This window comes from Leuresthes tenuis, unplaced genomic scaffold (assembly GCF_036924035.1).
Source record: "Leuresthes tenuis unplaced genomic scaffold, fLeuTen1.0.hap1 SCAF_10, whole genome shotgun sequence".
NCBI lineage: Eukaryota > Metazoa > Chordata > Actinopteri > Atheriniformes > Atherinopsidae > Leuresthes > Leuresthes tenuis.
This window is the reverse complement of record NW_027325364.1, coordinates 35,802,168-35,815,858: the sequence shown is the minus strand read 5'-3', so window position 1 is coordinate 35,815,858 and position 13,691 is coordinate 35,802,168. Positions and strand designations below refer to the sequence as shown.

At 41.4% G+C, this 13,691-nt stretch overlaps 2 protein-coding genes across 2 annotated transcripts; both read left to right on the top strand.

Annotated features, from left to right (window-relative positions):
* The first annotated feature begins 7,571 nt into the window (after nt 1-7,571).
* Nucleotides 7,572-9,769, top strand: calhm6 (calcium homeostasis modulator family member 6). The gene is made up of 2 exons (XM_072393358.1): nt 7,572-8,204; nt 8,945-9,769. Exons 1-2 carry the CDS (start codon nt 7,671-7,673, stop codon nt 9,371-9,373), a joined length of 963 nt encoding a protein of 320 aa, XP_072249459.1. The 5' UTR covers nt 7,572-7,670; the 3' UTR covers nt 9,374-9,769.
* A 1,741-nt stretch (nt 9,770-11,510) lies between these two features.
* On the top strand, nt 11,511-13,501 carry LOC140315773 (calcium homeostasis modulator protein 5-like). The gene is made up of 2 exons (XM_072393357.1): nt 11,511-12,288; nt 12,951-13,501. Exons 1-2 carry the CDS (start codon nt 11,746-11,748, stop codon nt 13,338-13,340), a joined length of 933 nt encoding a protein of 310 aa, XP_072249458.1. The 5' UTR covers nt 11,511-11,745; the 3' UTR covers nt 13,341-13,501.
* Nucleotides 13,502-13,691: the final 190 nt, after the last annotated feature.

Here is a 13,691-nt window from a genome sequence, read left to right as displayed (position 1 = left end):
AATGCTGACCCTCTTCTCTTTGCTACCAAACAGAATGATCTCAGTTTTATCTTCATGTAATTGTAGAAAATTCTCTCTCATCCAGAGTTTATTTCCTCCAGACACTGACACAGTACATCTGCTGGGCTGCAGTCGTCTGGTGACAGAGACACATAAAGTTGTGTATCGTCTGCATACCTGTGATAATTGATGTTAAAGTTATGCAATATCTGACCCAAAGGGAGCATATACAAGTTAAACAGAAGAGGTCCAAGAACTGACCCCTGGGGGACTCCACAAGCCATGGTCACTCACTCAGATTCATAGCTGCCAATTGTAACAAAATAACTCCGGCCTTCTAAATAGGAGCTGAACCAGTTAAAGACCACTCCAGAAAGTCCAACCCAGTTTTCCAGCCTGTGCAACAGGATTCTGTGATCTACGTAATATCAAATGCAGCGCTGAGATCCAACAGAATGTGGATCTCTTGTGGAACTGTGTGGTTCCTAGTGGGATATTGCTCACTGTTTGTGACCTGATTGCTTGTTTTGCGAGTATGTCTGCATCCTTATTGCCCTCCACCCCTGCATGAGCAGGAACCCACAGAAAACAGACCGTCCTCCCCCTGTTATGAAGGCCGTACAGCATTTGATGGATTTCCATGATTAGATCTTGCCTGCATGACTTCATGGTCTTAATACTGCTGAGTGCTACCCAGCTATCTGATGCAATGAGTGCATCAACCCTGTTGTCTCTGTTGTCCCCTAACCATTTTAATGCAAGTGTGATAGCGTGGAGTTTAACTGTATATTCTGATACATGATCAGTTGTTCTTTTCTTAATTGCCACTTTGAACTCTGGGATGTACACTGCAGCTCCAGCGCGCTCATTTTCTGGCTCTTTTGATCCATCTGTGAATATGACTACACTATTTGCATAATTCTGTTCAATATACTTTTGCATCAAGTGATGAGGATGCGACTGCTCCAAAGACGGGTGGTCAAGTATATGATTGAGCAGGACAGTTCAGACACAGAGAGGCCACGTCAGATGAGAAGGAAGACACAACGCATGTCAACCCCCATTGTAATAAGAAACAAAAAGTTTGCAGCAGAAGTGAAAATCTCTGGGCCTGCTAGTGTTTAGTGATGTGTCGTTCGCGAACGATTTGTTCAATATGAACTCATCTTTTATATGACTCGGGAGTAACGAGTCGTCTCAGTGAGTGATTCCTTCATTTTCATGCAGTACCCTCCCTCGCCACATGGCAGGCGGCAGCTGCATAAGCTCAGTCAGCAGGACATGAAACAGAAATGATTCGTTCACGACTCAACTCCTCAGGTCCTCGTTCATTTGTCACGTGACAGTCAGCTCGGGCTGAAGAGCAGTAGGCACAACAGTTCGTTCACAAACCGGATCGTTCATACGGATCGTTCTTTTGTTTGTCATGTGACTGCAGCTCAGCTATGGGGCTGTTGACTGAGAAACGAAGGAGGAAATGAATGATGTCTGACTTGTGATGTTCATTCATTTGTCATGAAATCATAATTAATTAGTGGCCTCCATTCTTGTAATGCGTGAAGTGTGTAAATGAATAAATGATAATATAATAATGTGAATAAATACTTAAAAAAATTATAACATGTTGATTTTGTGTTATACTCTACCATAAAATAATAGAATATAATAATAATAATAACTGGAAAATTTTAGGAAATTTTGATATGGGCATGCCCTACTGCCCATTTCTGCCCTCTTGCTGCTTTGGTTTGGGGTGGTAGTGCTTGTGTTGTGTTCTGTTTAAAGTGGTTCTGGTTGTGTTTGGGGTGCTGTTGTTAATGAACCACACCCGTTAGGTTGTGTTTCTGGTTCTGTCTAAGGAGTTCAGGTTGTGTTTTGGTTGTTCTGGTTGTGTTTAGGGTAGTTAATAATGGTCAAATAAACCACACCCCCTGGTGATTGAAGGTTGTTTATGGGTTGTTAATGAACCACACCCGTTCTGGTTGTGTTTCTGGTTCTGTCTAAGGTTGTGTTTTGGTTGTTCTGGTTGTGTTTGGGGTAGTTAATAATGGTGTTTGGGGTAGTTAATAATGGTCAAATAAACCACACCCCCTGGTGATTGAGGGTTGTTTATGGGTTGTTTATGAACCACACCCGTTATTGTTTGGGGTTGTTCTGGTTCTGTTTGAAGTGGTTCTGGTTATGTTTGGTGTGGTTAATAATGGGCGATAAACCCCACCCCCAGCGAAGTGTTGTTAATGAACCACACTCCCTGCTTCCAGAGCACCCTGGGTCTTTGAACGTTTGAATGATGTCTCGACGATGAAATGTTGCCAGGCAACAAGCCTTCAAAATCAGCATATCAATTAAATCAATTAATTAGCTTAAAATTAGCATAAAGTTAAAGTTTACTTTTTCAAAGACTGTAAACAACAAGCTTCCAAAATCAGCGTGTCACTCGATTAGCATTAAAATTTCATCAAGGTAAAGTTAAATTTCTCAGAAACTGTAAATCCCAGCATAATGAGGTTACAATATGTTGTAGTCTAAATCGTCCCAAGTCTTTAAATGTTTGAACGATGTGTGTACGATAAAATAAGCATGTGTATTCATTAGCATTAAAATTACGATAGAATTAACGTTGAAAATTCTCAAAAACTGTAAATGCCACCCTAATGAGACTTAAGTATGTTGTAGTCCAAACTGTCCCGATTCTTTAAATGTTTGAACGATGTCTGTACAATACAGTTTGGCCGAGTAAAACCGCTCCAAAATCAGCATGTCAATCATTAGCATTAAAATTATGACCAATTTAAAGAGTCATACCTCAAAAACCGTAGTAGCCAGCCTACCTACTTATAGGCGATGGTGCAAAACAGCCCTTCGGGCAATATGGTCAAAAACTGTACACTCCACTGGAACTGTCATAATTAGGCTACAATTAAAGGACTGAAGGAGTTACTTTTGAGATAAACTTTTGTACACTTTACTTTAAAAGTGGCAAGTAGAGGTGCATGTTAACTAAGGAAATGTAGAGTATGAGTTATCCATAATCCTTAATCTCTTTTTCTCATGTTACCTTTTGAGCTATTTTATCTTTCTGTCCTTCATAAAGAACAAACTTGTCTGACCATAAAAGGACCTGGCAGCAAGTTGAAATTAAATATAAGAACATTTTGCAGGCTGGTAAGCGACTTTAAAGTAGAACTGTGAACAAATGAGGTGAATAGATTAGGTGTCTACAGACATGTTGAATGTCTGTGTGATTGTAGCAGTTTAAAAAAAGCCCATAGAACTGGCACAGGGGGCGGCCCATCAAGCCAGGATATGACCCCAGCGGAGGAGCTGGCACTCCATTTAAATAAAGGGAGGCCAGTGATGGAGGGGATCCAGGGAGTGACAGCAACAGACTCTGTCCATGCCACAGCAACTGTCCGCTTCATACAAGGTACATATTGCAGTACTTCTGCACATGGAACACAATCAAATAAATATATTATACTGTCTGACTTTGGATTTCCTTGCAGTGTCTGGGAACACTCCTACACTTTTGGAGCCACCAGAAGATGATCTGGTTAGTACATTGTATTGAAATCTTCTACAGATGAGGAGACTTTGTCACTGGACTCCAGAAGGCTTAAGGTATGTCAATTTCATGGAAATATCCTGCTTATTTAATCCATAAAGGACATGAAGTCAGTGATGTGGTGCTAATAGAAAATATGTGTAACAGGACCCAGATGCTGCACAGTCTCCTAAGCAGCCTGATAACATTATGAGTATTGGCCAAAGTAAATCTACATTATGCACAAATCCTGCTCTGCTAATTGACATTTCTTTTGCAGAATTCAAACTGTCACAACACTATATGCAAAGCACCTGGAGAGACAGATAGAGCTGGCAGACATTAAAAATCAAACTCAAGAAGAGAAAGCTCCAAGAAATGGATCTGGATCTTGAGATTAAACGCTGTTTCTCAGGAAACTGGACCTGGAAATCCAGAAACTAAAAAAAGAAGTGAGTATTTCAGTGCACACAGTAATCATAACTGCAATACAGTGTTTCAGTCTTTGTTGCTTTTGCTCTCTCTATTCCAGGATCTAAGCAACCAAGACAAATGAGGACTGCCAAATGAAGAAAAAAATAATTAAACTAGAAAACATTGTGGTGTCCTCCCTTTTTCATGAATGTAAAGTAGAATTTAAAAGAGAACCACCAATGTTAAACAAAATGCACATAGAAAAAAAGTGCCATTTAAGATCTTTTATTAACTAAAGATAGGCTAAATCCAAGAATTAAGTGAAAAAACTGCCATTAATGTTGTCTGGGAGATGGGAGCATTTTCCCACATGATAGTATAAGTGAGAGAGTATGACAGTAAGAGTGAGAGAGAGTATGATAGTAAGAGTCAGAGAGAGTATGATAGTAAGAGTGAGAGAGAGTATGACAGTAAGAGTGAGAGAGAGTATGATAGTAAGAGTGAGAGAGAGTATGATAGTAAGAGTGAGAGAGAGTATGATAGTAAGAGTGAGAGAGAGTATGATAGTAAGAGTGAGAGAGAGTATGATAGTATGAGTCAGAGAGAGTATGATAGTAAGAGTGAGAGAGAGTATGATAGTAAGAGTGAGAGAGTATGATAGTAAGAGTGAGAGAGAGTATGACAGTAAGAGTGAGAGAGAGTATGACAGTAAGAGTGAGAGAGAGTATGATAGTACGAGTGAGAGAGAGTATGATAGTAAGAGTGAGAGAGTATGACAGTAAGAGTGAGAGAGTATGATAGTATGAGTCAGAGAGAGTATGATAGTAAGAGTGAGAGAGAGTATGACAGTAAGAGTGAGAGAGTATGATAGTAAGAGTGAGAGAGAGTATGATAGTAAGAGTGAGAGAGTATGATAGTATGAGTGAGAGAGAGTATGACAGTAAGAGTGAGAGAGTATGATAGTATGAGTGAGAGAGAGTATGATAGTAAGAGTGAGAGAGAGTATGATAGTATGAGTTAGAGAGAGTATGATAGTATGAGTCAGAGAGAGTATGATAGTAAGAGTGAGAGAGTATGACAGTAAGAGTGAGAGAGTATGATAGTAAGAGTGAGAGAGAGTATGATAGTAAGAGTGAGAGAGTATGATAGTAAGAGTGAGAGAGAGTATGATAGTATGAGTCAGAGAGAGTATGATAGTAAGAGTGAGAGAGTATGACAGTAAGAGTGAGAGAGTATGATAGTAAGAGTGAGAGAGAGTATGATATTAAGAGTGAGAGAGTATGATAGTAAGAGTGAGAGAGAGTATGACAGTAAGAGTGAGAGAGTATGATAGTATGAGTGAGAGAGAGTATGATAGTATGAGTCAGAGAGAGTATGATAGTAAGAGTGAGAGAGAGTATGATAGTAAGAGTGAGAGAGAGTATGATAGTATGAGTCAGAGAGAGTATGATAGTAAGAGTGAGAGAGTATGACAGTAAGAGTGAGAGAGTATGATAGTAAGAGTGAGAGAGAGTATGATAGTAAGAGTGAGAGAGTATGATAGTAAGAGTGAGAGAGAGTATGACAGTAAGAGTGAGAGAGTATGACAGTAAGAGTGAGAGAGTATGATAGTAAGAGTGAGAGAGAGTATGATAGTAAGAGTGAGAGAGTATGATAGTAAGAGTGAGAGAGAGTATGATAGTATGAGTCAGAGAGAGTATGATAGTAAGAGTGAGAGAGAGTATGATAGTAAGAGTGAGAGAGAGTATGATAGTATGAGTCAGAGAGAGTATGATAGTAAGAGTGAGAGAGTATGACAGTAAGAGTGAGAGAGTATGATAGTAAGAGTGAGAGAGAGTATGATATTAAGAGTGAGAGAGTATGATAGTAAGAGTGAGAGAGAGTATGACAGTAAGAGTGAGAGAGTATGATAGTATGAGTGAGAGAGAGTATGACAGTATGAGTCAGAGAGAGTATGATAGTATGAGTCAGAGAGAGTATGATAGTAAGAGTGAGAGAGAGTATGATAGTATGAGTCAGAGAGAGTATGATAGTAAGAGTGAGAGAGAGTATGATAGTATGAGTCAGAGAGAGTATGATAGTAAGAGTGAGAGAGAGTATGACAGTATGAGTCAGAGAGAGTATGATAGTAAGAGTGAGAGAGAGTATGATAGTAAGAGTGAGAGAGAGTATGATAGTAATAGTGACAGAGAGTATGATAGTAAGAGTGAGAGAGAGTATGATAGTAAGAGTGAGAGTAAATATGAATTGTTTCCTAAACGGCCTCTCATAGAAATACAATACTCCTCAGTCTAAGGTGACTTTCCATCTCTGTCTTACACTGAGTGTAACTAATAGCTAAAAAGTGTCAAAATGCCAACTTCATCACATCATGGAGAGAAGACTCTACAGAGTTGTGTGAATATTGTACTTATTTACTGCTAAAACCGATCAGCATAGCAGATATGAGTGTTGATTAGTTGCGTGACAGTGAAGAGGCTGCCACTCCTGCTTACGTGTAACAGTACATAACATGTCACTGATGTTCGTAAAGCTCAGTGAAGTTCCAAGTGGCAATCGCATTCTGTACATACTCATTTAAACATCCATATTAATAACTCCCACATTGAATTGAATTTTCCCACATTGCTATGTCCATCCCTCCATCTTTTTTCCCTGCTTATCTGAGCTTAGGTTGTGGAAGCAACACGTTCAGGAAGGAAACCTTCATATCCCCTTCCCCAAAGACACTCTCCAGCTCCTCCTCAGGGATCCCGAGATATTCCCTGGTCAAAAGGGATATATAATCCCTCAAGCAAATTCTGGGTCTGCCCTGGGCCTCCTCCCGGTTGGATGTGGCCAAAAATCCTCAATGGGGAAATGACCAGAAGGCAACAATGCAATCTGTTGATTTCCTTTGCAAAGCAACTTTATTTTTTAATTGTATGAATTATTTGGATTTTAAGTAATTGTATTATAATGAATTAGATTGTAATTGGCTTGAATTGGACTTTATCTTTAAATTGCCTTGCCTTTGTTGTCATTTGAAATTGATTACTGAATCGTAATTAGCTTAACAAAATATTTAATCTGACTCCTTTCGATATGGAGTCTGAGGATTTATGGGAAGACTCACCCATCACTTTTGCAGAGGTTGCAGGGGTAGTTTAAAAGCTTCATTTTTGGACAGATGAGATTTGCCCACAGATGACAGACAGTAATATCATCTGTTACAGTCAACTGGGTGGGTTTTCACCACATTTCTGTTCAGAGATGGTACACCATGAGAACTGCTGATGTGTGTATGAGTGTTCAGTCCCAGTGACCCCTGTAACATCTCTAACCTTTCACTTCAGCCATCTTTACTATGACATTCCTCCGGATCGAAACATGTAGGTTCGTTATTATCACACCTGACACCTTATCTGAATCTCTGATCATTTGGTTCCACTCACTGGATTTTACGGAACACCAGCAGACCTACTGAAGGCCGTTCTGTTGCCCACAGCTACCAAAGCGACATCAGATCACATGTGGTCACTGGAGAAGCGCGTGTACACGCACCTTTGATATCAGGTGTAAACTGAAGCTGTGTTTACTGTTCACACAGTGTAGACAGCAGCCTCACCGACAGCTCGGATGTTGCTGCTTTGGGGAAGTGAGAGTTAACGACTCCACAGGCAGCTCTGATAAATAGAAGTGAAACTGTTCCTCTGCCACTCAGCTGACAGACATGGAGAAGTTCAAGACGGTTCTGAACATTGTGAACAAACAGAGCAACTTCGGCTTCGGGTTGGTGGCTATACTGACAGCAAGTGGAGAGCAGATATTCTCCTCGGTGGCCTTCAGGTGTCCCTGCAATGAGCTGAACTTCATCTATGGCATGGTGTTCCTGCTGGTGCCGGCCCTGGCTCTGCTGCTCCTCGGTTACATTCTTAGTATGAAGACGTGGAAGCTGATAACGGGTCTGTGGCACCGCAAGGCGAGGCTGTGGCGTTGGAAGAACCTGGCGACCGTAGGCACGGCTCTCTTCCAGATCAGCGCCGCTGCGCTGGTGGCACCATGCAGCTGGGTCGCTGTGGCTCTCCTCAACGGGAACTATTATGAGTGCGCGATGACCGGTACCAATTTGACCGCGTACAACCAGCATGTGTGTGGACATAAGCTCGCTGAGGGGCAGTGTGAGAAGGAGCTGTTCAGGTTCCCCTGTGAGAAAGGCAGCCGTGATAGAGAAGATGTTCTGCGCATGCTGAGGGCGCACTCTCAGGTAAGCAGCCGGCTGATGCGTGCCACTGTGACGCTCTTATTGGTGAAGCACAACAGTGAGCCTGAATGTGGGCATACTGCAAATGTCTAAAAAGGCAGTTGGTTTGTGTTGCTTCAAATAAAAAGTATTGTCAAAAAAACCCTCCCTCGGCACAAGTGGAAGCAAAAAAAAATAGAAAAATTAATAGAAACTTGTGTTGTTAGCACTCTCGTTTTTTAACGTATGATTGTGCAGTTATGGTGATGTAACGGGTATGTATAGTAAATACTGAGAGCTTGTGATTGACCTCTCAAAACTGAGAGCAGCAGCTTCGATCACCTAAACTTTGAAATTATGGTGTGATGAAATGTTATGGCGGATGTGGTGGGTGTCACATATATCGTGTGAGGTCTATCTGTGCAGACTTCAGTGGGACTTCACGACTTGTGGTAGTGGCCTGTTGAGTTTGTGTGAGTCATCTGGAGTTGTGCAGCAGGCGCATTTGCAGAATCTTTGTGCAGAGAAGTCATGTTTGACAACCGCTTTGGGTTTTTAGAAGTGTTCATATGCTAATTCAGACATTAACTCCACATTACTAAAATTCACGCAGGATTCTTATGGTGAAGTCAGTTGTAACAATGTCGAAATTACAAATTAGTACATTTTCCCCTTTTCACCTTTTCGTGTTACAAATAGTTTTGAACAAATATGTTGAAGTGTCCTTGATAATAAATCAGACTGCATGTTTCTAATGACCACAGATTCTGGGTTGGCTCCTCATTGCCTCCATCATGTTGTCCAACCTTCTGCTGATCTGCATAGCTCGGTGCACATCCCCCATTAGCTACCTGCAGCTCAAGTTCTGGAGTGCATACACTCAGGAGGAGAACGACCTGATGGATTCATACACCACTAAACATGCCAAGCAGCTTGCTGAGAGGAACCTGAAGAGCTTTTTCACCCAGACACCTCCTGAAAACATCATCACCCCTTCCAACAAGGACTGGGAGAAGATATCCTGTCTTTACAAGTTTAGCACCAAGGACCACTACTACAGCACTTTGCACCGCTATGTGGAGAGCAACCAGGGGACAGATAGTGGGATGAAGATGGCTTCAGTCAAGTCCAGTACGTCAGCTGACAACCCTGCTGTTCTTCATTTTGTGGATGGTGGCACAGTGGGACTATAAGAGGAGGACTGTCTGTGTTACGGTAATGTCTCAGTTTTCAGCAGGGCATCTGGCCCTGGCTTAAAGTGGCTCTTTGACATATAAATGCTGTAGACAGGTCTGCATCATCATCATCTTCATCATCATATGACAAATGTATCATTGTGATAGGTAGGAGCCTAAAGCTAAGATGAGTGTGACTAGGTTATAGTTTAGTTCAAATAGGCAGTATGTGAATGATGTCCCTGTTTCAGCATCCTCCTATGAGCAGGTGTAACTTTTTTTTAGTACTGGCATGTGAACATGTCTAAAACTACCCTGAATGAAAACTGTACACACAAATGTTCCTTTTAATTCAACATTGGTGACCACATTGTTAAATTTAATTTCAGTTTGATAATAAATGTATTGTACTTATATAGTGCTTTTTCTGGTCCAGTTAACCCCTCAAGCTGATATCTTTAGCTCCAGATATTTTGGTCTGTGTGCAAAATCAAACACTTGATGTTTGACCATAGATTAGCCTTTTACTGAGAGAATATGGTTGGATACATTCTATTCTATTCTATTCTATTCTATTCTATTCTATTCTATTCTATTCTATTCTATTCTATTCTATTCTGAATTTAACAGGGAGCCAATGAAGAGACGCTAAAATAGTAAAAATATGATTTTCCTGTTTGTTCTCATCAGAACTCTGGCTGCAGCATTTTGGATCAACCTGAGGTTTTTCAGAGAATTTTTGGGACAGCTCAGTAATAGAAAATTGATTTGATTTTAAATTGTATGGTACGCCTGTGTCTCCATGGGTCCTTATGTGTTAAAATGGACATGGCACGATCATTTTCAGTCATTTGATTTTTAATCTTGGATATTTACATGGTGCTTTTCTCCAGGGGGAAGCATCCTCCCAAGAACAAGAAGATCTGGCCACAGTGTTCTGTGATTGGTTTAATTTCTGAAGGTTTGCCAAGGGGCAGGGGAGAGGATTGTAGTGACTGTGAACAACTCCTGTTGCTGGTCAGGAATGTACCACAATGCATTAGAGAACTAAAACAAAAAGAAAATCAAGCTACATTTTTGAGCATGGTGTTAAATACAACTTTCCAAGATTATTGAGAAAGTTGTATTTAACCAGCTCAACAACCTTCTGAATGAAAGTGGAAGTCTCGATAACTTTCAAACAGGCTTCCGACGTCATCACAGCACTGAAACAGTTCTGGTTAAAGTGTTAGCCTACACCTACACACACAAACACACACTCCATGAAGGCAGCCATGTAAGACGTTGTGCTTACAACTAAGGTCTCCACAGGTTGGAGTGTAGGTTGTCTCCTGATGGAAGCAAATGCAGAGACTGAAACATCTAAGGTGATGTTCAGGTCAGCCTTGTTGGCTGTTTACCATGTCTGTGTGCGCTTAAACAGAAAGTGTGTCATCTTCATTCAGTAGCTATAAGAGCTAACCACTTCCTGTGTACTACCAGGATGATTAATTTTCATAAATGTACTCATCATGCAAAGAAGAGTAAGTTGTGAAAACCTTTAAATTTGTGATGCTCATTGCATGCTCATAACATCGAGATAAAGAAAACAGAAGATGCCCTGTTGGAGTGCTGGGTGGAGGACGGCAGTCTGAGTGGTCAATCCTGTGGAACTGGAACAGAGAAACCACAACGTGGATGTGAGCACTTCCCCACCCTCTCTTACCAACTGCCCCTAATTTTTCTACAATGGCATGTTCTACATGTTTTGTCATGTTTTAACCACTGAGAGACTGTAGGGTGAGTGTGCTTGTACGAAGAGGAACAAAGAACAGCCACACTTCTGATGTTTTAGTGTCTCTTTTATGCTTTAATACTTTTGCCAGCGTGACTTTTGTCAGGATTCAGTCTATACAACACGCTGCTCAAAGCACACACAGAAATGAACCAGCAGGATTTTTGCAGATGATTGCCACAACAAAGTCAGAGCTGGAGAGGGAACTTGTAATGGGTGACGTGTTGTTGTAATCACTGGGGCTGTCTCTGCTAATAATTCCAGCAGAGACGGGGTCGATAGGGTGAAAAAAGATGCTAGAGGGGGTTAAGTGACACGTGACTGTAATGACCCTCTCTGCTCGTAAGCTGATACTTCCTGATACATCTTCAAAATCCAAGGAGAAGCCCAGTTGTCCATATTCGAGCTCTTTGGAAAGCAGGAGGAAGTATCACATTGACTGAGGGTGGAGCCTGTAGGCTAGACAGACAGCTACAGGGAGGGGCACGGTCGGGCTTGGCAGATGACTTTCTCTTCAGTACAAACAGCAGAGAGGGAATAACTACACAGCTTCTTTCTTTTTGCGTTTCTTTCTTTGTTTCTTGTGGAAAGTGTCTGAGACTTCCAGGCCAACACCATGGACAACTTCCAGACTGTCCTGCGTTTTTTCATGAACCAGAAAGCAACCATTGGTTACAGTTTCATGGCACTTCTAACTATAGGTGGGGAGCGAGTTTTTTCTTTGGTGTCCTTTCAGTGCCCGTGCAACCACGAACAGAACTTCACCTATGGACTGACTTTTCTGCTGGGCCCAGCTGCAGTGCTTCTGGTTCTAGGTCTGTTCTTTAGCACCAGGTTGTGGAGGCTCTACACTGGGTGCTGTCTTGATCCCATGAAGCTTTGTCCTCGTGGGAACTGCTTCGGCTGTTTCAGGGTGTTAATGAGCATTTTCTTAGGTGCATGTGTGGCTCCTATAATGTGGCTCTCTGTGGCTCTGCTCAATGGGACCTTTTATGAGTGTGCCATCAGTGGCCTGGATGACAACCTGGTGGTAAATCTTTTCTGTAAAAACAAAACCCTCAAGTGTCGGGAGGAGCTGGCCCGGGTGCCCTGTGACCGCTCTAAACTGTCCCCTGATGAGCGAATGGAGCTGCTGTTGATGTTCAGGGCTCAATCACAAGTAAGAAACACCATCATACATGAGAAGTGACTTCTAACTTTTTTTTTTATCATACTATTTATGAGAGCAGCTGGAAGGAATGCTGTTTTAAAAGATTAGGGTGCTTATGAATCAGGAAGATACAATATAAGGTAATATCCAATTGCATTATAGGAAATGTTGAATCTAGTCAATCAAACTATTGAATAAGATGTCAATCAAAGTATATCAACCTCTGACACATCCTTAGGGATCAGTCTTTTTCAGTATGACTACAGAAGCCTCTCAGCTGATAGAAATACAGTCCTGAGTAAGTTGATGATAAAAACAGAAATCAAATTAACACATACCAACATTGATTTGGAATTCTTCCATATTTGTCTCTAAATCAAGTCTGACAGTCGTATGAGGTGGGTGGGGGACTGCAGAGAAGGATGGAGTTATCTCAGCATTGTTGTGTATATAGAGGAGACAAATTAGTGCAGTGACTTTAGCATTGTACTACCAATCATAACTAACAGTGCGATGTAATAAAGCTACATACAACGTGATTAGTGTTGGCTCACAGTTTTAAGGGTCCTATATGCTTGATGTAATCCCCCAGCCTTCCCCCTTCATTTCATCAGTCCCTCTGCTGTTCTTCATGGCCCAAACTTTGCCTTTTGTTTTGACTGTATCTGCAGATCTTGGGCTGGAGTATCATTATTATAGCTTCCACTTTCAGCCTCCTGGGTATCTGCTACAAAAACTGTCGCTCCAAAGTCAGCTACCTGCAGCTTATATTTTGGAAACGTTACATGGAAAAGGAGAAGGAGCGCTTTGATGTCTTCGCTGTGGACTATGCTACCAAGATGGCTGAGAGAAACCTGCAGAGCTTCTATGAGAACAAGGAACCTGAACCTATGCCTTTCCCCAACCACAAGGCATGGGAGGAGATCTCTGCATACTACACTTTTTCCAGGAGTGAACAGTATTACAGCATTCTGCAGCGCTATGTGGAGAGGTCAGACAGGGATTTCACACCAGAGAAGAGACCTGTCATGGATTTAGAGCATGGAATAGAGATGAGCTGAACAGCATCTAATCTCGAGGCTGATCCAGAAAAACTGTCCCCGCTGAATTTTCAGGGACAAAGCTGCCTTTTGTATTGAACCAAGAATGTGGCCTTTGCCAAGCTGGCAAAGTACATGGCTTTCTGAAAAGAATAACCACCTTAATGTTGCTTTGGATATGTTGTCTTGATTTGTGCTGTGCCTTACAAATTAGGATTACAAGATGCTTCTCATAATTCACAACAAAGTTTATTTCAAACACATCATTCTGTTAGACTGTCTGTGAAGAAAGATAAGTTTCTCCACCAACAGTTGGCTTACAGGATGAAAAGTGGCATGTCAGACTACTGACCGTATTACATTTAACCAAAA